General features: G+C 30.4%; 1 protein-coding gene across 1 annotated transcript in view; it reads left to right on the top strand.

Annotated features, from left to right (window-relative positions):
- Positions 1–22926, top strand: part of LOC113383179 — a 49154-nt gene that overhangs the window by 17873 nt on the left and 8355 nt on the right. The window contains exons 4-8 of the mRNA XM_026621425.1: positions 8356–8535; positions 14927–15118; positions 17223–17399; positions 22299–22481; positions 22573–22752. Coding sequence (XP_026477210.1) covers positions 8356–8535; positions 14927–15118; positions 17223–17399; positions 22299–22481; positions 22573–22752 — 912 coding nt within the window. The remainder of the gene's footprint in view (positions 1–8355; positions 8536–14926; positions 15119–17222; positions 17400–22298; positions 22482–22572; positions 22753–22926) is intronic.

Genomic DNA, 22926 nt, shown 5'->3' with positions numbered 1-22926 from the left:
GGTACGGATGCTATAGCATTCATCGTGTATAATGATTAAAATATTGGATATAAAATATGATGATATCACAACCAATTTAAAAATAAAATGACTGTCAATTTTTGTATCTTCACTGTCTGCAAACGTGTTAAGCTTATAGCAATCTTATAGAATAATAAATATAAGAATGTCTAAAAATTAATTTGATATTAAATTAATTTTTTTTTCGAGCTCATTGTGCAATTTCGAGTCGGAATTGCATTTGCGATCAAGATGTGAAATTTCTCGAGAGGTAAATTATCACAATGTGCTTTAAAGTAGCTTTTCATGGAATTATTTAATAAGCTTAGAGTAATCAGATGAAATAATAAGCACCAGCAAATTAATATTTTACAGAAATTTTTTTTTAAGCTTATTATGAAATTTTGTATCGGAATTGCATTTGTAGATATATAAATTCAAATTCAAAGTAGCTTTTCATGAGTTTATTTAATAAGCTTAGAGTAATCAGATGAAATAATGATAAATATTTTCTTATATATATAAGGATATTATATAATGACATATATAACTAACATTTTACGGAAGAAATTTTTATTTTAAGCTTATTATGAAATTTTGTGTCGGAATTGCATTTGCAGATATATAAATTCACGCAAAGTAAATTCTGCCATAAAGTAGCTTTCCATGCGTTTATTTAATAAGCTCATAGTAATCAGGTTAAAAATTAATATTTTATAGAGGATATTTTTGTTTTGAGCTTATTTTACAATGTGGCATTCGTAAACTAGATATAGAATAATAAATTATCGTATTCTACGTTAACACAGACAAGTTTTTATTTTGTGGTTGTACTCAAAATCAGTAATTAAAGATAAAATTATGAATATTGATCGACTAATTAAGGAAAAATATATTCTTATTTTTTTGCAAATTATTTTATTAATCATTTATTTATAATTATAACTTGCTGAACATGTTTAATATTTCTGAACATCTTTCTAATATTTATATTCACAAAGATTTCACTCTTTATATATTTTTGAATTGTTAAGAACTAGTTTAATTATGCCATTGTGAATGTGTCATTAGTTATTTGTGGGTACTCCAGTTAAAATTTTACTGTGAAACGAATGAAAATAATAAAGATTATATAAAATTCTATGGATAACCTAATATCAAGCAGTAGTGATATCAACTTTTACTTGAGAATATTGATCGAAAATACGTATCCAATTGCAAATGCCCATTTTGAACACTGGCAATCTCTCACATTCTTCCCTGAATTGAGTTGGATTTTACCTCAGCTCATGGATCTGTCCTAGGATGTATAAACACACACAACACACATACACACACATATATATATATATATATATATTTATGCAATGAATAGATGTACCTATTTACATAGTGGATCGAGGGTATTAATATTTTACAAACGACAACCTCTTCGGACACAATGTGTTAGTCTGGTCGCGTGTGCCACTACAATGTGTGTATATAATAGGTTTCCTCGATTGTACGTGTAGTCTGTGTACAAAATTTCATACAACATTAAACACTCACTTGTCACAAGTAAACACAATGCTTTTGAACTTTGAAAACGTATTTCCACTGAGGTTGAGTGCTCAAATATCACTCTCTTGTACGGATAGCGGAGAGGTGCAAGTGTAATTGCAAAGTTCAAGTCCTATTCTACTTAATAGATTGTTTCTTAATAGATGGAAAGCTGGTGAGGATATTGTAAGGGATTTTCGAGAAACGTTTGAATTTGAGCCACTTCTAGACCAGAGGCTATAATTTAACCAGGTTATAGTAAACTGGTGATATGAATTGAATGCGAAAGGTTTTGGTCGTGTTTCCATACAGAATTGGCCTCACCCTGGTATTTAAATGATTTGGTGCAATTTAGAGCTTTTTCTGATAAAATCCGATATACCAATTTTCAACTCCCTAGCTCATTATTTGGTCGAGATATCATTGAAAATATACGAAAGTGGCCCCTCTTTCAAAGTCACTTTTTGTCACAACTATAAAAGATATCGACAAAAAATAACGCCATTCTATTCACATTGATGTGGACTATATTATTAATAACAAATATTATTAAATTATCATTTGTTAGTCAATGAAAAATTAAAAATATTTGTTTGTTTTAAATTTTTGGATAGTGCGGTTGTTTGGACTAAATTTTAATTAACATTATTGGAGAGGCTAATGATGTTTCTCATGCTATCCAAAACTTAGTTTTAGTCCATGTGGTAGAACACATTTCAGAGTTGAAAAAACCTGAGCAAGTACACGCTACATGCGCAATATATTAGTTTTTGGTCTGGCGAGGACAAGATTTCGAATTTGAACCCCAAGTTACCTATAACCTGATATCAATCAGTTTTAATATTTTGTTTAAGTTTGAAATCCCGAATTTGATATCAACCGAGAGGTTGCAAAACCCGTTTTCCCATGAAAAATCTGAATTATGTTTCCAAGTACAAATAGCACTTCGATGCATTGTTGCAATGACAATAGAGTAATTTCCTAAAATCTTATTTAGATGACTATAAATTTAAGTAAACTCGAATTTTGCCCTTTTGTGTCCTTCTATTTGGCACGCGACAAATATTTTTATTTGGCTGTGACACTAAAACTACATCGACTTCACTAGACTATATCTTCAGATTTTTTTTATTTTGAAACACGATAATAAATCATCATCTATTAATGATTTAATGTATTATAAATTAATCAAAATTGCGAATCTTACGAAAAGTTGTGCATTTTGGGAGCAGTAGTGTACTGCAAAGTTTTTGTTTAAGAACTATATCTGCAGTGTGATCATTAAGAGCTCGCTAATCTGCCCTTAGGATACTTTCTAAGCATTTCTCCAGCCCCCAGCCCAGTAAAGGAGTTTCTTATGTTGATGCACTTAGGAAATTGTGTGGCGAGACATAAACTACTTGGGCTTTAACGAGAAGTTACGGTATTCATTTTTAAAGTACTTCGCTTCGGCAAAGTTTAAGTATATCACATCCTTTTGCGCATATCCGAGATTTCTGGAGAACTAATCCTTATTTATGTGACTTTATAATGGGGAATGCTTGCAATGTTTGTTTTTCATTCGAAAGTACGTAAATTGAACGAAAATGTTTTTGAATAAAACTTACTTCTGAGAAGTCGGATTTTTCAAAGTTAGAACTGTAGCCACACTCTTTCAGTGGCATAACTTTATAGTCTTGCATGGAAATGCATTTTCAAAGGGGTAGAACATAGAACAAAGTCAAGTATTTGTAAAAGCCGTGAGAAATAGGAATTTTGAAAAGTTTAACTTGATAAATAGTTTAGTTTTTACATTGTAGGGATATAAATGTGTTTAAATTTATTAATATACTAGATGACCCGACAGACGTTGTCCTGTACCCATGTCTACAATTTTTTAATATAATATACTGATATTTACCGTTCACCTAAAAATAATAACTATTGTTTTTTAAATCACTCTTCACGCAAAAATGCATATGCATTTATAATATGAGCGATGTTAAATGTAGAACTGCTTTGAATAAAATGATGAGTTTCAATTTCCACACTATTGAAGTTTTTTAAACGGTATAATATGACTATAACTATAACATTACACTGGTACTAAATTAATTTAATTTATTATTTAGGATATCCAAAATTTCACCTTAAACTTCTTCTAATCGATATCGTGAGGGCCGTATTCATTGTATGTACTCATCTTTACTTTCCCATTTGTTGTTATCAAGTAAATTTTTTTACGAATTTTAAAAATATTGTGTGAAGATTAGTAAAAAATGAAAAAAATTAAATATTGAAAAAAAAAACTATATTGAAAATTTAATATCCGAATTTTGTGTTGGCACCTCTAAGGGTTTATTTATTTTAACAATATTGCACATACATCCCAGTACTTTATAATCACATCCTAGAAAATTTCCTTAACAAACTTCAGACAGATTTATCAAAATTCGAATAATCGTTTAGAAGGAGTATACAGTGGGTGCTTGTAATTTAATATGAACTCTATATAATGGCAATAAAGCTCAAATTGATTTTACGTTTTAGTTAGAAAACGTTTGTATGAGAATTTTTCGAATTTTTCTCGCCGTAGGAACCATCCTTGGACTTGCAAGTCCTTTACCAAAAACCTATTAGAATGCAGCAGCAGAGTGTTTTGATAACATTAAAATTAAAACAAATATTGTTTTGAGCAAACTATGTTTCCAAAAACCTTAATACCTTCAGAACATGTTATTTACTTTATCCAAGAATTGATTATCAATTAGAACTCTACAATATAATTATCTGATTTTTACAAAGAACTTAGTTTCCCTAATTGATCAAACGTCAAACACCATCAGTTACAAACAAGAAAGAGTAAACTCCATTCATACACTTTCCGTTAGTTTCTAAGGAAGTATACTTGTACTTTTCTTGTTTTTCTACCCCATGTGATCGAACGGAATTCGCTTTTTAAGCTAATGCTTTCTGCACTCGGTTTACGTCTTCTATCCGGATCTTGGAAATTTGGCCATTGAAAACTTCTATCGTAAATCTCACCTTTTGTGCAGCCCGAATGGAACGCTATTCGTCAAGACACCTAGGGTTAAAGTTTTGTATACAACTTTCCCCAATAAAACGCTAATAGAATTATAATAGAATTTGTATTTGGGTCTTGGGTGCAGATGATAGGTCTTTTTGTCCACATTTATTGGAAGGATAGATTTAATGTGTTTGTCGAAATACATGATGGCTTATATTATTATTATTTTATATGAATTATTTTGAATAATATTTACTGTGATGGCTTACACAGTATATCTTATATATAAAAAAGAATCGCAAAATGTGTTGGTAAGCGCATAACTCAATAACGTCTGGACCAATTTGGCCAATTCTTTTTTTAAAATGTATGTTGAAGTTCAAGGATGTTTCTCACGGCGAGAAAAAATCGAATTTTCATATTTTTGCCATCGGATACGGAATATTTACTCAAGTCAATGGAGCGTTTTGGGTCTGAATTTTTTTACTGTGCTCCAATTTGTATGAAATTTTGAAATTAGGTTTATTTTACTCTCAAGTTCAAAAGTGAAAATAGTTTATACTCCTTTGCCATTTCTCGGGGGGATGACATCCTTCTCAGTGGTGTAATTTCATTTTTCTTCAAAATAACGTCGGATATCAATAAAAGAACTAATTATAAGAAAAAAATGTGTTTCAAAAAAGCAAATACTCATGATTTTATTTAAAGCAGTTGTACATTTAAGATCCATATGGGTGGATGTATACACATTTCGATATAGACTATATAGTATAGAATTGTAAACATAAGTACTGTCGGGTCATCTAGTTGTAAGTAGAAAGTAATATTACAACTTTTTGTTACATTCTATTTGTCATAAACTGCTTGGTGCAGACATATAATTGGTGTCAAAAAGTAGAGGCTAAACAAATTAGTGCTAATATTTTTTTTAATTCGACAACCTGACTGGTTTTATCAACTATGTTTCAACATTGGCTATATATACATGATTTTTAATTAACATAAAACCTTTAAAGCATCAATGTATAATATCTACTTGAGCTTAATTGAAATATCTTGCAGTTGTGGATTACATTGTACCTACTCCAGTACTCTAGTTGCACTCGACTTTCCTCGAAGCGTCGAACACAATGTGTGCGTCCCACACAATGTATTAATCTTGTCATGATTAATGGCTTTGTAAATTTATTATTAATGGTACAACATATTATTAGGCCTTAGAAATGAAATTGAAGTGTATTTGGACAAATAGTCATTAACTAATAACTGTTTAAGAAATTGGAGCGGAGTGATTTATTTGTTTTGATATAAAAAATAGTTCTTATATTGATCTTAGTGCAACTACACTTACTTCATCATATTTTTCCAACATTTTTCTACTTCTTATTGTTATTCTATTAATTTTAACATTGCACATTAAGTTTAGGCCAGATTGGAAAATGATGCTTTTTACTACTAGTTTATTTTTTAAGCTGTATGGGGAAGTCCTCTAGTGGCGGACACCTAAGGTTATTTATAAATAAATCAAAAAATATTTTATGTATTTTGAATGTACTTGCATTTTGAAATGAAAAGATTTATACTCGCTTAAATAATACGTGTTAAATAGTGTCCGGTGCTTGGTGCCGTCCGGCGTTACGGGACTCCTCCTATTATTTTATTTAAACCAAACTTCAACCACGTTCCAATCAAAGAAAAACCAATATCTGCAATCCCATATATATTAAACTTCTAGCCATAAAATCTGATATATAAGCTGTCCTCAATATCTTCAGTGTTCTAGTTAAATTCCATCCCATGTCTATGGTATATACAAGTATACCACATGACTTTTACTTTTTGTTTGAAACTAATATTATCATTTTACAAGCCATAAATATTTCATGAAATCTTCTGTCACGCTGCCGTGTTGGTTGTTTGTAGAGGATTTAAACTGAAACTTTTTACCATTACTCATCTAGAATACTGTATATTGTTTCAGCTTTGTTTTTCAGACGTTTAGAATGTAAAAAATATTATAATATTATGAGATGACAAACATATTAAAAGGGATAATATGTAGATGTAAAATGTGCAGATATGCTTTGAGTGCACTATAAAAATATTTATTCGAATATTAGTTTTCTAATAATATTAAAATTCATAAAAAAAACGTTAGTGTGAATATTGGATTTTTTTATAATTGATTTTGTAGCTATTTATATACTAATATAAATTAATTGTTTCTGTCCGGCATTTTGGAAAAATGTGGGCTAAAGACTAGAAATAATATTTAGCTCAAATAAAAGTAATATTTAGCCATGATTTGATTCTACTGGGGTAATATATGGGATTGGGTCGATTTTTTGCGCGCATTGAGAAGTCGTTTTATGCAAAATTTTACTTACACCTAGTTAATCAAAAAATCGTTGTCTATACAAAAATTAAGCAATGCTGTAATATTTTCTTATTACCTCCGTTTTATCACGGTACCATTTGTTTTGTTACTAGGCGTGTAACATATACGAGACACTTTAAGTTTGAGATATTTCACGAAAAAATGTTCCAGAAACTCGCATAAATAATTCCTACCTTGAGGCAAATGCGGATATGAGTGTCAAAAATCATCCAACAGTGGCTGAGAAGAGTCACGAATATTTTCGGAGCATACCGTCGAGTTATCTTTTTAAAACTCCACTTAAACTTGTGATATTTATTATGAATGGGAGTTTATTCTACTTTTGACGGTTTTATTTTATTCCAATAGGCGGGTTGGTAACTAATGGTTATTATTTTTGCTATTATGTGGTAACCAGACCACATAAAAACACATTAAAATAGTTTCTTGAGAACTCGGACACAGGAACAGACTTTTATTGTAAAACATTTGCTGCTAATTCGTTCTGTTTGGAAAAATGTTAGGGATGTGCAACTCTTAATTTAGAATAAATTTTTCCATAAGCCTAAATCAAAACTCAGTGAAAAACAATCATTGCTCATTGTGAAGTATTTGTTCGATTTGAAAAAATGTTAAGGATGTGCAACTTTTAATCTACAATAAGTTTTTCCACATTTGTTGCTAAAAGTGCGCTTCAATGAAAAGTTATTCAATTACTAAAATGATTATTACGAAATAGGGATTTATGGTAAGAAGGTTTAGGAGTATATGTGCTTTTTAATTATGAACTAGGAAAAATTATAATATTGTAAAATGGCTCAAAAAATGTGTATATTTTACTATTTCTTACTACCTTATCAGTACTCCAAATGTTTTTCTTACTTTTCTATTTTTCATCTAAAATAGTCGTGTCAAAATCACAAGATTGTTCTATGCATTGGACTAGGAAGTTGATAATTTAGGGCTGTATGTGTTTTTTTTTTAATTAGGAATTATAACAAAATAAAATAAAATGAATTGATCCAAAAAATTGAAAAAAAATCATAAGGATGGCCTGACTTGACGAGTCGTTACCACTTAGGTGGATGAAAAATAGATGTTGGGCGACTCTCAGACATACTGAACGCGATTATGAAGTTTCTTCAAAATTGGTCTAACAGTTCCGTGTAGAATTTTATTTGTTTCAGTTAGTGTTCACATTTATCTTTTGCATGTTATGTATTTGACATATATAAAAATTATACTTTAGTTACATTTTTCTTCTCCTTACATATTTCACTATCCCTTCCTACCTTATCAGAACTTCCAATGTTTCCTTCACTTTCCTATTTTCCACACACCTCCATCTAAAACAGTCGTGTCAAAATCCTAAGATAGTTCCATGCATAAAAATCACGAACGCCTCGCATTTTCATTTCTGTTATCCTTTCAGATCGCGAGTGTCCTGAACTCGAGCAGCCTGCCTTGGGCGAAGTGTCTCTCTCGGGGCGTCTGTTTGGGGCGCGCGCCACTTACTCGTGCCCCCACGGCTATCACGTCGTCGGTTTGCAGAGCCGGGCTTGCCAGGCGGACGGGCAATGGGCCGGCAAACCGCCGGCTTGCAAGCAAAACAGTGAGTTGTCGTATCTAGGCGGCCCGGGGAATACGAACGATATGGTTTTATTACACTATTCATATCGTCGATCTGAATTGTTGGACTACGTGATTTATATCACAAATTGAAAAAATGATTGCGAGATAGGTCATCGGGTTTTGGGACAGATTTTGGCAAATGGGACAGATTTGTTGTCAATCAATTTGTTTTATTTCGTTTGCTAGTAATTACAAACTTTTATCTAATGAATTTGATTGCTCAATGCGTAGACCAATTGTTCAGGTTTATAGATAAATCATATAAAGTAATCAAGGTATTTTGCCCAATCAGTTATTTTTAAATGATACAAAGGCCAACAAAGAAAATGGTGCAAACGATTTTAATGCTGTTTTAATTATATTTGGGGCGCTGATTTCAAAAATAACATTGTTTTTTTTTCTACGAGCTTTAGTTTTCAAGATATGATATAAATGATATATAATGAATGAAAGTACAAAATAGTAATACAATTCAGAATGTTATTTTAATGAGATATGCCTACTCGTGCATACAAACTTACAAGACCCATACGGCCTTAGTTGGGACATTAGTTGACACTGTGAAAAGTTCTTTTCCGTGACGACCTAAAATGGACCTGGTTTCGGCAACTTCTTTGCATCTCAAAAACTAGAGCTGATACAAAATAATGGTTTGCAGATTTGAAATCAGCGCAAAAATACTATAAGAATCAGCTTCAACATTTGATGCACCAAACAAAAAAAAAATTTGTAGGCTTGTGTAATCAATTAGGATAAAATACTGAAAATTTGCTATATGCTTATCTTAATATATAATATTATTATATTATATTTTGATCAACTTAGTATGTTTTTTGCGTTATTATAGATATGGTAGAAAGGGGTACAAAGGTCTAATTTGACTGTGAGCAATTATATTGTGAAATCCAAACCAATTATATCACAACAAATAACACTTATCAAACAAACAACTATCTGACTATGTTCAGTAATATTAATTTATTATTATAGAAACATGTTTTTTGACTCAAATTACACATAAATTTTTTCTACTTCAAAAAAGTAACGTTAAAAAATCCACACTTCACTTGTTTTTTTGATATTAGTAGTACTTTTTAGGCGCGGACCTTTAATTCGGAGTATTCTAGTGTAGAGCGATGAATTTTAGGTCATTTTTAAAGTGTTGTAAAAGAAAGCAATGAATGTTTTTACTATCCATTTTCTTACCACTTGTTTATTAACATTATTAAAATACAAAACAAAAATTTAAAAATAAAAAAGCTGATAAGTGGTCTCAAAAAATTTGCACCTCAGTCTTGACAGCCCTCCTAGTCATCGAAAATGCAAAAAATAAAAAGATTATTAATCTACAATGATGTCGCAATCGCCCGAACTAGCGATGAGTAAAAAAATTTTTTTGGCGACTGTTTGAAAAAAAGTGTTTTTTTACTGTTTTTTGAGTTTCTCGAATTTTTTAAAAATAGTAAAAATTGGAATTTTGGGATAATCCTAGTTCAGGCTATAGATAGGTCTATAAACAAGACTCTCTGAACATTTCAAGTAAATCGGTCGATTAAAACTCGAAAAATCGTGTCAACAGTATTGAAAAAGTCTGTTCTGAGAAAACGCATTTAAAGTTTTGCGTGAAGCCAAACTAGTATGGAGACCGAGTCAGTAAAATGCCTATATCTCCGAAAATAATTCAAATTTTCAAAAACCTTCTTGCACCCATATTCTTAGATAAAGTTTGAAAATATGAAATAAAAAAAACGATTTTTTTGAATTTCTACACTAGAATACCCCATTAAGTCCCGCTCAACACTACTATTTAATTTTACTATATATTTTCTTATGTTCTTATCATAAATAAATCTTTTATCTAAATTTTTACCAATTGTGGCAGTTTGCTTCTTCTTTTTATAACAGCTTGAAATCACCGTACTTGATAAGTATCTTTTTGTTTCTCTTCGCCTTAATTTTGTATTCATGTCTGAGAGCTCTGACTTTGAACATTTATTGAAGACGATCCTGTGTACTTTCACTTCTAAGAAAACCAATTTTCGTTATTTGATTACTTTTATAAAATTAATCGGAATTATTTTAAACGAATTATATGGGTTGTATTTGATTTTCTTGGCAAATTTGATTAGATATTTTGGACGGGTTTGATTTGTAATTTAGATGAGAATGATAAAAGATTTATTTAGAGAGTAACCTTTATTATATTGTATTATAATATTTAAGTACGTATATCAAAGGATTAATGAGTGGTAAGAATATTAAATTGGCAGTACGAATACACTGCACTTTTTCTGCACTATTTGAACTCAATGATGATAAAATAGTGAATATGACTTTCTAAAAAATATAAAAATTATTAATGAATCACACTGATGATGAGACAAAATTAGTCACAAAAAATGTTAATATTAAGATTATTTGATAAATAGTGTAAAGCATGTGCACCGAGCTCATACTTCCAATTTAATATATACAGGGTATCCCAGAAAACAACGTCAAGCCAAAATGGGATGATAGTATTGATCATAACTTCAATGAAAAAAAATAGAAAAAATGGTCTCACGTCGTTTGATTATTATGAGCTTTTAAGAACTTTGATGAAAATGTAACAAATTTTCGATTATTATTAGTGTGTTGTGTTAGTTTTAGGTTTTTTTGTTTGTACTCGGATATTGTTAATTGAAAGTATCAAGTATTTTACTATTTTACAATCATAATTAAACTTACCATCATACTTTTTAAAGCCTTTTGCCATTTTAGAGCATTTTTTTAAAAAAAGGATTTTTCAAAGTTGACCAATTTTGAAAATTTTAAATTCATAGTTCAACAAAAAGTCTTAGCTCTTGAAACTCTTGGTGCAATTGTGTCGATGTTTTTGACTGTGGTCCTGGAAATGTTATGTACGATTGCGAATCAAAAGATTAAATGAACAGAATGGATACAATTTAATTACAATAACCGAAAATTGTTCACATTTTTACCAAAGCTATAGGTTGCACTTAGAAACTCATAATTTCCAAACATCCTGAGATATTTTTTTTAGGACATTTAAGGTCCATAATACTATCACTCTGTTTCGGCTTGATGTGAAGGTCTGGGACACCCTCTATATATATGAATGTGTGTATGTATAGTGTAGTGCTCTCTAGTATAAGGTTGTGATTAGGGTTCATTCAATAATATAATAAAGTCCCTGGGCCGCCGAAAACCTAATTAGTCGTCAACCGTGTGTGTCGCCTCTTATGCCCTTCGCTCGTTCCAATTTATTTATCTATTTGCCGATAATATTTATGTCCTTTCACATGTCGTGAAATTCTCCGGAAAATCTCTGGCATATCTTTAGATTTGCTCTCCTTTTCGTCGCATGCGTTGAAATATTTATAGTGAATTGAATCAATAACGGCAACTATTTGTTGAAGTGATCTCGAATAGTGCAAGCGCTTCACTTCTGAGCTGGCTTCGCTATTCGACGATGTATCGCCATTCGTACCATGCATATTACATAGGCCATTTTTCAAAGTATTCCTGTTTTATCAATATCTCTATCTGTATCTGCAATATCTACTTATTTATGGCGCATATCGTGATCGCAACTCTAAATCACGTTCATAATTAATCACATTTGTTCGCTTCGTAAAATTCCGGTCGGGATACATAGAATTATAATACCAACAATAAATTTAAATATTTTTATATAATATATATATATATATATATATATATATATATTAGGTTGGTCCTTAATGTGGACATTTTCGAATTTCCTTGCCCCCAAGGGCTCAAATGGTTCCAAATTGATAAAAAAGAATTCTCAGAAAGTTTTAGCTCTTAATATTAACTTTCAGAAAGTGCGCAATTCAATCAAACTTTGTATGGAAATAGCATAACTTAGCGACAAATGAATTAAAAGTGAAAATTTGTGTTGTTTTTTTATTTGCTCTTTGTTGTTTTTTTTTTAATTTGAAACCATTCGAGCCCTTGGAGCAAGGAAATTCGAAAATGTCTACATTAAGGACCACCCCAATATATATTTTGAGTCTCTAGTAACACTTGCGGCCCGTTTACTAATGTTTTTGTATATAAATAAAACTACAAACAAAACTTCTTACTACAATTTAATCATAATTAAATAATATTCATGTAAAACATCATATTAAACGTAATTGAACATCATCTGTCAAAAATGTTTAACATTTCACGTAATAGCCACCGTCCATTGTTTTATTTAAATTACGCTTCTACAAAAATTTTCAAATTAAAAATATAAAGTTTCTACGCGATTTTGAAATAATATCTCACCTTTCCGACCATCTCTGGATTGGCACGAATTTTTCAAGACTAAGACTGGCCAAATCGGTTTAGCCGTTTTCGAGTTTACCGAATCATTTGATCGAGAGCTCCATTTTTATATATAAGAAGATATATATATATATATATATATATATATATATATATATATAATATATATAATATATGATATAATATATAAGGTATGCCAAAATATTCAGAAACCTTTGAAACGTGAAGATATATAAAAATTTTCATTTTCGATTTTTTTTGCGATTACTATAACTCGCCCTACAAGAAGTTAATAATCTGTGCAATATTATAATTTTATTACCTTTTCTTCCACTAAAAAAATAAGAAAAAAACTCGTTTTTTAGGTTGTTACGGTGGTGTTACCCCTTAAACAAAAGACATTTTTTTTAAACAGGTGCTATCGTTTATAATAAAATTCCAATAAAATTGGGTCACTGAAACTATATATAATTTAGCTAAACTGCATCAATTCGTTTCCCAATTCTCTACTTTGATGCAAATTCCTCGGTACCTATAGTGGAATTTCCATTTCCAGATAATGATCAAAATGTTCAAAATTGAATTCCGATTGGTTACCTTGCATGCACATGGTAAATGACATGAGAGCATAGGCGGATATGGTGCACTAGAGTTTTTTTCTTCTTCCCAAGTAACTTGATACATATTGAACGCTTTGTTGATCAACTATAATCGATTAATTAAACTTGATCCGCGCGAACGCGCGTACTCTGGCATGCATTCGACGCTTGTATCCACGTGAGTGAATTGCAATATTAAAGCATGCATAACAAGGCTTTATAATTAGTTTCTGCCGTTAAAAGGGAAACGTATGATAAACAGTCCCGATCTCATATTAATATGCGATATGACACGGTATTTCAAAAACTTATACGCCGAGAGCGGGAAAATCAATTAACGTATTAGAACAAAAATAAAAACCGAACAGAATTAAATACTTCCGGAAGTTAATGACAAATTCCCAAAATTAGTATCTGGTTGAGCCTAAATTTTGTAATAAGATTTGCAGGACTATTTATATTACCTAAAGACATGTCTACAAAATGAGACTGGATCATATATATATATATATATATATATATATATATATATATATATATATATATATACAAGATGAAGAATTGGTCAAATTTTCATGAAGGCAGGTTTAGCGGTTTCGGAGATCTAATGAAAAAAGTAAAAAAAATGCCATTTGGCGGTCAAAAATGATCATTAGACATATGCGCATCAAATGATCAGATATTTTATAGAGATTTTAACAATAAGTATAAATTTTGTTTACATTCCTATGGGTTCCGTACCAATGTTTTCCGGTAGACGGCGACGCAGCGCTTACGCACTTTGATGTTTTGTCTCTATGCAGTCAAAGCAGTATGATTGCTTTGAAAATAAGTTCAAAATTTCCAAAATATGTCAAAATAAAGAGAAAATTTTTTCGAAGTAATTTTTTTTCAAAAATGTTAATCGCTTTTAAAAAAATAATAAATTTGAATTTAAATAAATAAAACGATGCCATGCGCACCACTAGTTTAGCATATTTTTAAGTAACAAAATAGAAAATTTGCCACAAATGCAATAAACGATAAAAGAGTACAATAAACGATAAAATACAAACTCACTCAGAATACAAAATAGAGTACAAAAACCATCTTCAAGATCACCTAAACTCTCTTGCCAAAAAACCCCACTTTGTCAATCTCAAAAATTATGCTAATGGTCAGGAGAACGATACAATTTTATTTGATATGCCTTCAGAATACGTGTAAAAAATATTTTTTATCACTAATAAAAAGAGTAATGATGATTATGATAAATAAGTAATATTTTACTAGCTCCAGATCACTTTATTGAGAGATCAGGAAACACAAAATGTACATTTATTCTAAACCTCTCCGCGTACGTTTTTTATATAAATCATAAATCCTTCACCTCCCCCTCCTTAAATCCTTTACCAGAGGCGAAACACACGTCAATCTGCTTCCACTGAATTGCATTACCTGGCCCCGCTGACTTTTCCATATCTGTCTTGTCAGTTTATTGCCTGACGCCTCCTACAATCGAGCACGCTCGTCATTCTGCTCTGCCTGAGCAGGCCACCTTCGACCTGGACTCCACCGTGCAGTACCATTGCCACATGGGCTACGCCACCAACGGATTTCCGCGCGCCAAGTGTTTGGCGATAGACGGAAAAGCGTCCTGGTACGGTCCCGACATCTCTTGCGAACGTGAGTATCGCCCGGAGGAGGAGGGTGTTTCTTAGATTAATGGAAGATAGTAGTTTTCTTAATTAAAGTAGAACGGGGAGTGATTCACATCCCGTTTGGGTGGTAAGATTTATACAGTATGTGCGAATTTCAATATTCAGTATTTAGTAGTTTAGATCGACATGCATTAGTGATAACTTGATAAAAGATTTTATTCTTCTTTAATTACATTTTAACTACCTGCATGATTTTGTTGTTCAAAATAGACAAACAGTCATAAAGTTAGAAATACAAGAGATAATTTAATAGGAAATTTTCTCAGAAAAATCGATTTTTGTAACGTATGTACCATTATGTAGTACGTAACATGTAGAATTTGAAGTACTCTGCGGTGTAGATACTGTAAGTTTGATTTAAAAAAAAGTTAGGGGATTTTATTAATATTGATATTTTTGTGGTTGTCTAGTATTTGTAATAATGAAAAATTTACACTAGAGTTATCCCCTAAATATTTCTATAATGCTAATTAATGACGTCAAATAAGAGACGAGTAGGAGATATCCACAGGCGAAAATCAAAACTTGATACGCACAATAAAATTTGCTTATATAAAACCCTTTTAAAGCCAACTTGGACATACGGTATTTGACTATAAGGACATCAGCTTACAAATCAATTTTTTTGAAATTCAAAGAAAATAAATTGACGATTGAAATTACATATCTGATACTTGTTGTTCAAAATTTGGTATTTCTGAAGTTCTAGTCATGAATTTATTTATACAATCGTAAAAAGCCAGATTTAATAAAACAAAAAATGAAAAAATGTAATATTATATGTACGTTTTCTGCAAAAAAATGTCTAATCGTCTCACTTGACTTAACAATTTGAGTATATGTCAGAGTATGAAATAATTTAATACTAACTCATGTAGTTTCAAGAAATTATTTTTATAACATGTATATTTTTATCACTTATCTGATGCATTTAGCTATTTTTAACATTTACGTCTATATATAGAGCTTTGTAATAGACTAAACGTGCTTCATCATTTTCTTACTTTGCATTATATAAAAGAGCAAAAATAATATAAGTGAATCGGTTAAATTTTGTATAAGTACTTTTGCAATTTTTGCGTACATTTAAAGTATGTTCCTAACTTTTACCTTATTTTTATACCTTGAATCTGAATAATATTATATCATGCTTGAAAAACCTGAAATCGAAGCAAATTTTCGAGGATAGTGAGATAATCAAGAAGCTTATTCAAGAATATAAGAATATCTGTATAAATCTTAAATAAATATTACATATATTTGAAATTTTTCTATAAGTATAGAATCCATATAACATTGTAAAATTTATCGGATTGTATGTGGATCTAAATCACTCCCGCACCAACTTAATCTTACAAAATAAAATAAAGTCCAGACGTTTAGGAGAAGTTACGGTCACAAAAGTTATATATGTATATATATATATATATATATATATATATGAATATATATATATATATATTCAATAGATAAGTCCTGGATTTTTTCAATATATTGATTGTTTTTTTCCGAACAGAAAATCCAATAATAAAAAACAATTTGTTTTTTGAAGATGTTTAATAACGATGTTTCGGAACTAGGTACGTTCCATCATCAGGTTTATTCTGTAATAATTTATATATCCATATCACTAATATGTTTTGTTAAAAACACTCGATTTTTTGGAAGATATTTGTAGATGTTACGACTACACAAGACTTAAACCCACTGAGTCAAGAACACACTTAGTGTGTTTAAGTCTTGTGTAGTCGTAACATCTACAAATATCTTCCAAAAAATCGAGTGTTTATAACAAAAAATATTAGTGATATGGATATATAAATTATTACAGAATAAACCTGATGATGGAACGTACCTAGTTCCGAAACGTCGTTATTAAACATCTTCAAAAAACAAATTGTTTTTTATTATTGGATTTACTGTTCGGAAAAGAAACAAACAATGAAACAATATATTAAAAAAACCCAGGATATACATATTCAAACCCATTGAATATATATATATATATATTATCTTCATTATCACTTAATATTTTCCCATGACCAATAATATTTTTCGATATCCTGAAGCAAGGACTTGCGGACCGCCCGCCGACCCAGCGCACGGCTGGCACGCGGGGGAGTGCTACACGTACGGCTGCCGGGTCATCTACCACTGCGCGGAAGGGTTCGAATTAGTCGGCAAAGAGGAGAGATTCTGCCAGGCCGACGGTTCTTGGGCCCCCAAAGACCTGCCGATGTGCGTCTGTAAGTACAATACCACCGATTTGCCGATGTCCAGCACGGATTGGTAAAGGATTAAAATTTTAATTTAGGGTCCGTTCAAGTATTACGTAAGCACTATAGGGGGCGGGGGATTGTTGATTTGCTTATCTTGGGTTGACATGGGGGGCAGGGGAGTCTGGATGATGATTACGTCATAGGTAGTATTTTTATTTTTTTGCATTAATTGCAAAATGTTTACGTAAGCATGGGGGTAGGGGGTGAGAGTTTTGCTTACTTTTGCTGACAAGGGGGATGGGGGCGGTAAATAATTGTAATAAATCTGCTTACGTAATGCTTGAACGATTCCTTATTGCTTTTGTATAAAAATTATACTCATATCACATAATTTGGGTAATATAAAGATTTTGATGGGTAAGATTTTTTGAATGTATTTGTTCAATTTTATTTGCAACAAATAAGTGTATTCAGTTTTATATTGCGTTATTTGTAAATATAATTTTTTTTACTCCAATTTTTATACTGGTGATTTATTTTATTTCAATTTCTCTTGCAATCTGTTAGATAAAACAATGAGTAGAGATTGTTAACAATATAAAAAAGAGTTAACATTATATTTTCTGATGCAGTAACCCCGCCGGGTTATGTAATTCACTTTATTATTAACTTCTGAAAGTTGTACTAAAACCCAATATACTTTGATAAAAATATATTCTACTAGATGACCCGACAGACGTTGTCCTGTACACATGTCTACAATTTTTTAATATAATATACTAATATTTACCGCTTACCTAAAAATAATATATTTTTTTCGAATTACTCTTCACGCCAAAATGCATATACATTTATAATATGAGCGATGTTAAATGTAGAGCTGCTTTAAATAAAATGATGAGTCTCAATTCCCACACTATATTGGAAATTAAAGTCTTTTAAACGGTTTAACATAACCATAACCATCACATAACCTGGTACTTCATGTGGGATTAAATTAATTTAATTTTTTTATTATTTAAGATATCCAAAATTGCATCTTAAACTTCTCCCAATCGATATCGTAAGGGCCGCATTGCATGTAATCATCTTTACTTTCTCAATTGTTGTTATAAAGTGAAAATTTTACGAATTTTGAAAATATTGTGAAAAGATTAGTAAAAGATGCAAAGATATTACACATTAAAAAAAAACAATATTGAAAATTTAATGCCCGAATCTTGTGTTGGCGCCCCCTAAGGCGTGCGCTCGTATTTTTTGATTAATTTTTTGATTGATATATTTCAAGTGAATTAATTTGTAACGTCCTGTTCATATGTGTATCATTCAATCTGCCATACATTAAGTGTATTTCATATTATTTTAATTTCTGGCACATCTCAGCCATATAAATCCCAGTACTTTATAATCACATACATCCTAGAAAATTTCCTTAACAAACTACAGAAAGATTTATCAAAATAATCGTTTGGAAGGAGTATACAGTGAGTGCTTGTAATTTAATATGAACTTTATATAATAGCAATAAAACTCAAATTGTTTCTACGTTTTTGTTAGAAAACGTTTGTATGAGAAAAAGAAAAGAGCTGCTTTTAGGGTTTTCTCGGCAATTATTCGATTTTTTTTGCCGTAAGAACCATCCTTGGACTTCAACGAACATTTTAAAAAAAGAATTGGCCAAATTGGTCCAGGCGTTGTTGAGTTATGCGTTTACCAACACATTTTGCGATTCATTTTTATATATAAGATATTTATATTAATCTTTTTTAACTTCATAGCCTACTTTTACTAACCGAGATTTTTCACCCTGGCTCTCATAGAGCCATCTATCCAATTTTTATGTGATATGAGTATTATTTTAAGCTTTTTGTTCATCAGCCTTATTTCAAATTCTTGTAAATTGATTCTAGTTATAGTTCAGTTTTGTTAACAAAGTGCTTTATAAAGGTAACAAAACAGTATTGCTTTTACAATGCTAATGTATTTTTTTAGCCACATGGCTTTGCGTTGATGAAAAATGCTTTATATGAAGCATCAATCACAACATGCGATTACTTGTTTCGTGTGAAAACACAATTACATTCAATATATTTACATGCATGCAATCAATTTGCTTAAATAGGTTGTATTTATGAAACATTTAGGGCAAGCAATTTTTTTTTGCAATTGGTAACATGGCTTTTGTTCGAAAAATTTTTTTTGATATGGTTAATATACAATTTTTCCATTTTAAATTTAAAGCCTTATGCAAGGTTTTGTAATTTTTGAATATAATAGTTATTGTGAATTCTTGTGGTTCAACATTTTATATATAAAACATATTATTAAATATAAGTTTACAACAAAATTTTGAATTTACTTCTCTTCCAATTATGAAATAATTTCTGAATATCTGATTAAAGCTTCATTAATATAATACTAGATGCTTTTACAAATTAGATTGATTTTCTATTTATGTACCTACCCTGTGCAAAAAAAAAGAAATGTTGTCGGACAATAATTGCGTGCAATTTGCTACATTTAAAATGCAAAGCTGGTATATGTAGCGCATGAATATTTTTTTGCATTAAGAATTTAATCGAGATTTGAAGATAAAAATATGTTGACCCAGAATACTTTATTATTTGTTTTAAAACTTTTACTTTATTATTCTGGAAATTATTGGCTTAATATGAAAAATTAGTGCTGCATATATGTTGAACAGATATTCCCGAAAGCATAATTAAACACGTAGTAGTTTGAATTTATAAAATTAATTCACTGAACTATTGTAGTTTACTGAACATATATATATATATATATATATATACATATATATATATATATATAAATATATATATGTTCAAATTCATACTTCAATACTGCATATCCGTTAGAATTAAATTTCTAACATATTAGAAATTTGAACTATATCAATATAAAATATTTAATGTTGTTCTCTTGATATATATTCTATTTTAGGAAGAAGTTTAAATCGAGTCTGTCTAATGAAAATGGATAATTTATTACACGAGAGCAAAATTTGTATTAACAAACATTCATATACCTACATTCCTAATTAGGTTTATTCTCAATAGGTCCTAGTCTATATCATTAGGTTGTGAAAAAATAGTTTAGAATAGCACAACATTTTAAGCATCCTTAGAAAGATAGAATTAAACTTTGTTAAAGTAGTCGTTTTGAATAGAACGCGATATTTGCAAAAATTTTGAAACATACTGTTTGATTTCTACTTGAAAATTTAACAATAACTATCAATTTATCAATAAATCTTAATAATCTTTTTAATAAATATATTAAAATTGATATTAAATACCAAACAGTATCGTAATTTTTGCAGAACTGTTCTGTCATTGTCGCTCTACTATAAACTGTATTAGATTCAATGTCACTTTTATTATTTTTAAATAAAATATTAAAATGATTATGATACAATTAAAAATGTTATATCATATAATCGAAATAAATCTATCAAAAAATGATTAATTGTTTCATTTACGTTTTGAGTTTAAATTTTAAGAGATGCTTTAGCTAAATGTTGTGCTATTCATACGATTTAGTAAAGAGACATAAAATATAGATAATAAATTAAAATTGTACACATATAAATATTAGTGAATTAGCACAACGTTTTGTTAAGCTATTATTTTTTGAACCCCGGAAATAATATTTATATCATAATTCTGTTAAAATCAGCAGAACTTAATATAGAAATATTTTTATATATGTATATTCTGAAGAGTAATTAGTTTTCACTGTTGCTTTTTAGAAGGCATCTCAATGGTCCACGTTTATTCGATTTTTTTTGTTAAATTTTCAAAGCAGAAGTTTGTTTTTGCCAGAAAGTCGGACTTCCTAATTTTATGTAGTCTTGACGTTCAAGTCGTTTTTAATGATTTGAGACTTTTGGAAAATGTGTGTGTGTTCATGTATCTGAGTCAATTTTTAGCCTTTTGACCACATTTTCTGTCCGACGGTCGGATAAAATCTGAAATCGATTTTAAAATTTAAAAATGTGTAGTATTAGAATGTATCCTTGTATAAATTTGCGTTGTCTTGGGCCCAACTTTTAGTTGATCGACATTTATAATATTTTGAGTGGACAAAGAAATAGAGTAGGTTTTTACAGATTAATTTTATTAGAGACTAGCTGTACCCGTTCACGCTTTGCCGTGATTCAGTTTAAATTAAAAAGTTGAACAAAGATTTGTATTTGTTACATTTAGTTTAACGTTTCTACTATCTGTTCAACAATTTACCTATTAAACAATTTGTCTACGAATTTACCTATAAACTTGTTAATCAATCTGCCATTTTACCGACTTACCAATTTACCAGTCAACCTGTTTATTCGTCTTGATATTTGTCTATCTACCAGTTGTCCTGTCTACCATTTTACATACCCTCCAATTTACCTGACCACCAGCTATCGAACAAATTACCTTTTCACCAACTTACTTATCGATCTGTTTATCAATATACAGGCCTACAAATTTACCTGTCATCCCGTTCTACATGTCTACCAATTAACCTGTCAACCTGTTTATTTGTCTACATATTTGTCTATCTTCCAGATCTTCTCTCTACCATTTTACATATCCTTCAATTTACCTGTCCAGGTTTACCTTTATAAATTCTCTAATTCACCTTATTTATCTAAGCTCAAATTGATTCTACGTTTTAGTTAGAAAACGTTTCTATGTGAAAAAGAAAAGGGCTGTTTTAGGGTTTTCCCGGCAATTATTCGATTTTTTCTCACCGTAAGAACCATCCTTCGACTTCAACGAACATTTTAAACAAAGAATTGGCCAAATTGGTCCAGGCGTTGTTGAGTTATGCGCTTACCAACAAATTTTGCGATTCATTTTTATATATAAGATTTTATTTATTTCAAAAAAAAAAGTGTAAATAAATTACATTGGATAGTGGTTACTGCGGTGCAATGTGCTCCGCCTGAATCTCCCAGAAATGGAAAAGCTGTATACACTTCTTGCGCCTACAATTCCGTTGTGAGTTACGAATGCAAGTACGGATACACTCTTGTTGGTGAGGGATCCAGGCGATGTGGGGCCGACAAAAAGTGGTCTGGGATATTACCACAATGTAAAGGTAAAGGATAAATAAAATAGAAAATAACTTCTTTAGTTACACTACCATAGATATGAATAGACATATGAAAATATTATTTTTTCTATTCCAGAAATTAATTGCGGCCACCCAGGCAATTTGCACAACGGCTGGATCGAAAATATCGAAGCCGGTACTGGTTTGGGTGCGAGCGTTATATTTCGTTGTCACGAAAACATGTTACTGCAAGGACACACTTCATCTGTCTGTCAAATAGATGGGAAATGGCGATACCCTCTGCCACAATGCCTAGGTAGTTATAAATCATATACGTGACGGCTATATATACTATTCCCAAATTGTTTTAAATCAGAAAACAAAACTCCCCCTGAACGTTATTAAAGCGATATATTTTCATAGTAAAAAACCTCAAAATAATATACAAAAGTTTTCTATAAACAATTATTTTCACTAATATTTCTATTAT

The sequence above is a fragment of the Ctenocephalides felis genome, unplaced genomic scaffold (assembly GCF_003426905.1).
Source record: "Ctenocephalides felis isolate EL2017-DRISC unplaced genomic scaffold, ASM342690v1 CF-g0.4_SCAFFOLD_03570, whole genome shotgun sequence".
NCBI classification, from domain to species: domain Eukaryota; kingdom Metazoa; phylum Arthropoda; class Insecta; order Siphonaptera; family Pulicidae; genus Ctenocephalides; species Ctenocephalides felis.
The sequence above is the reverse complement of the archived record's forward strand: the minus strand, read 5'-3'. Positions and strand labels throughout refer to the sequence as shown.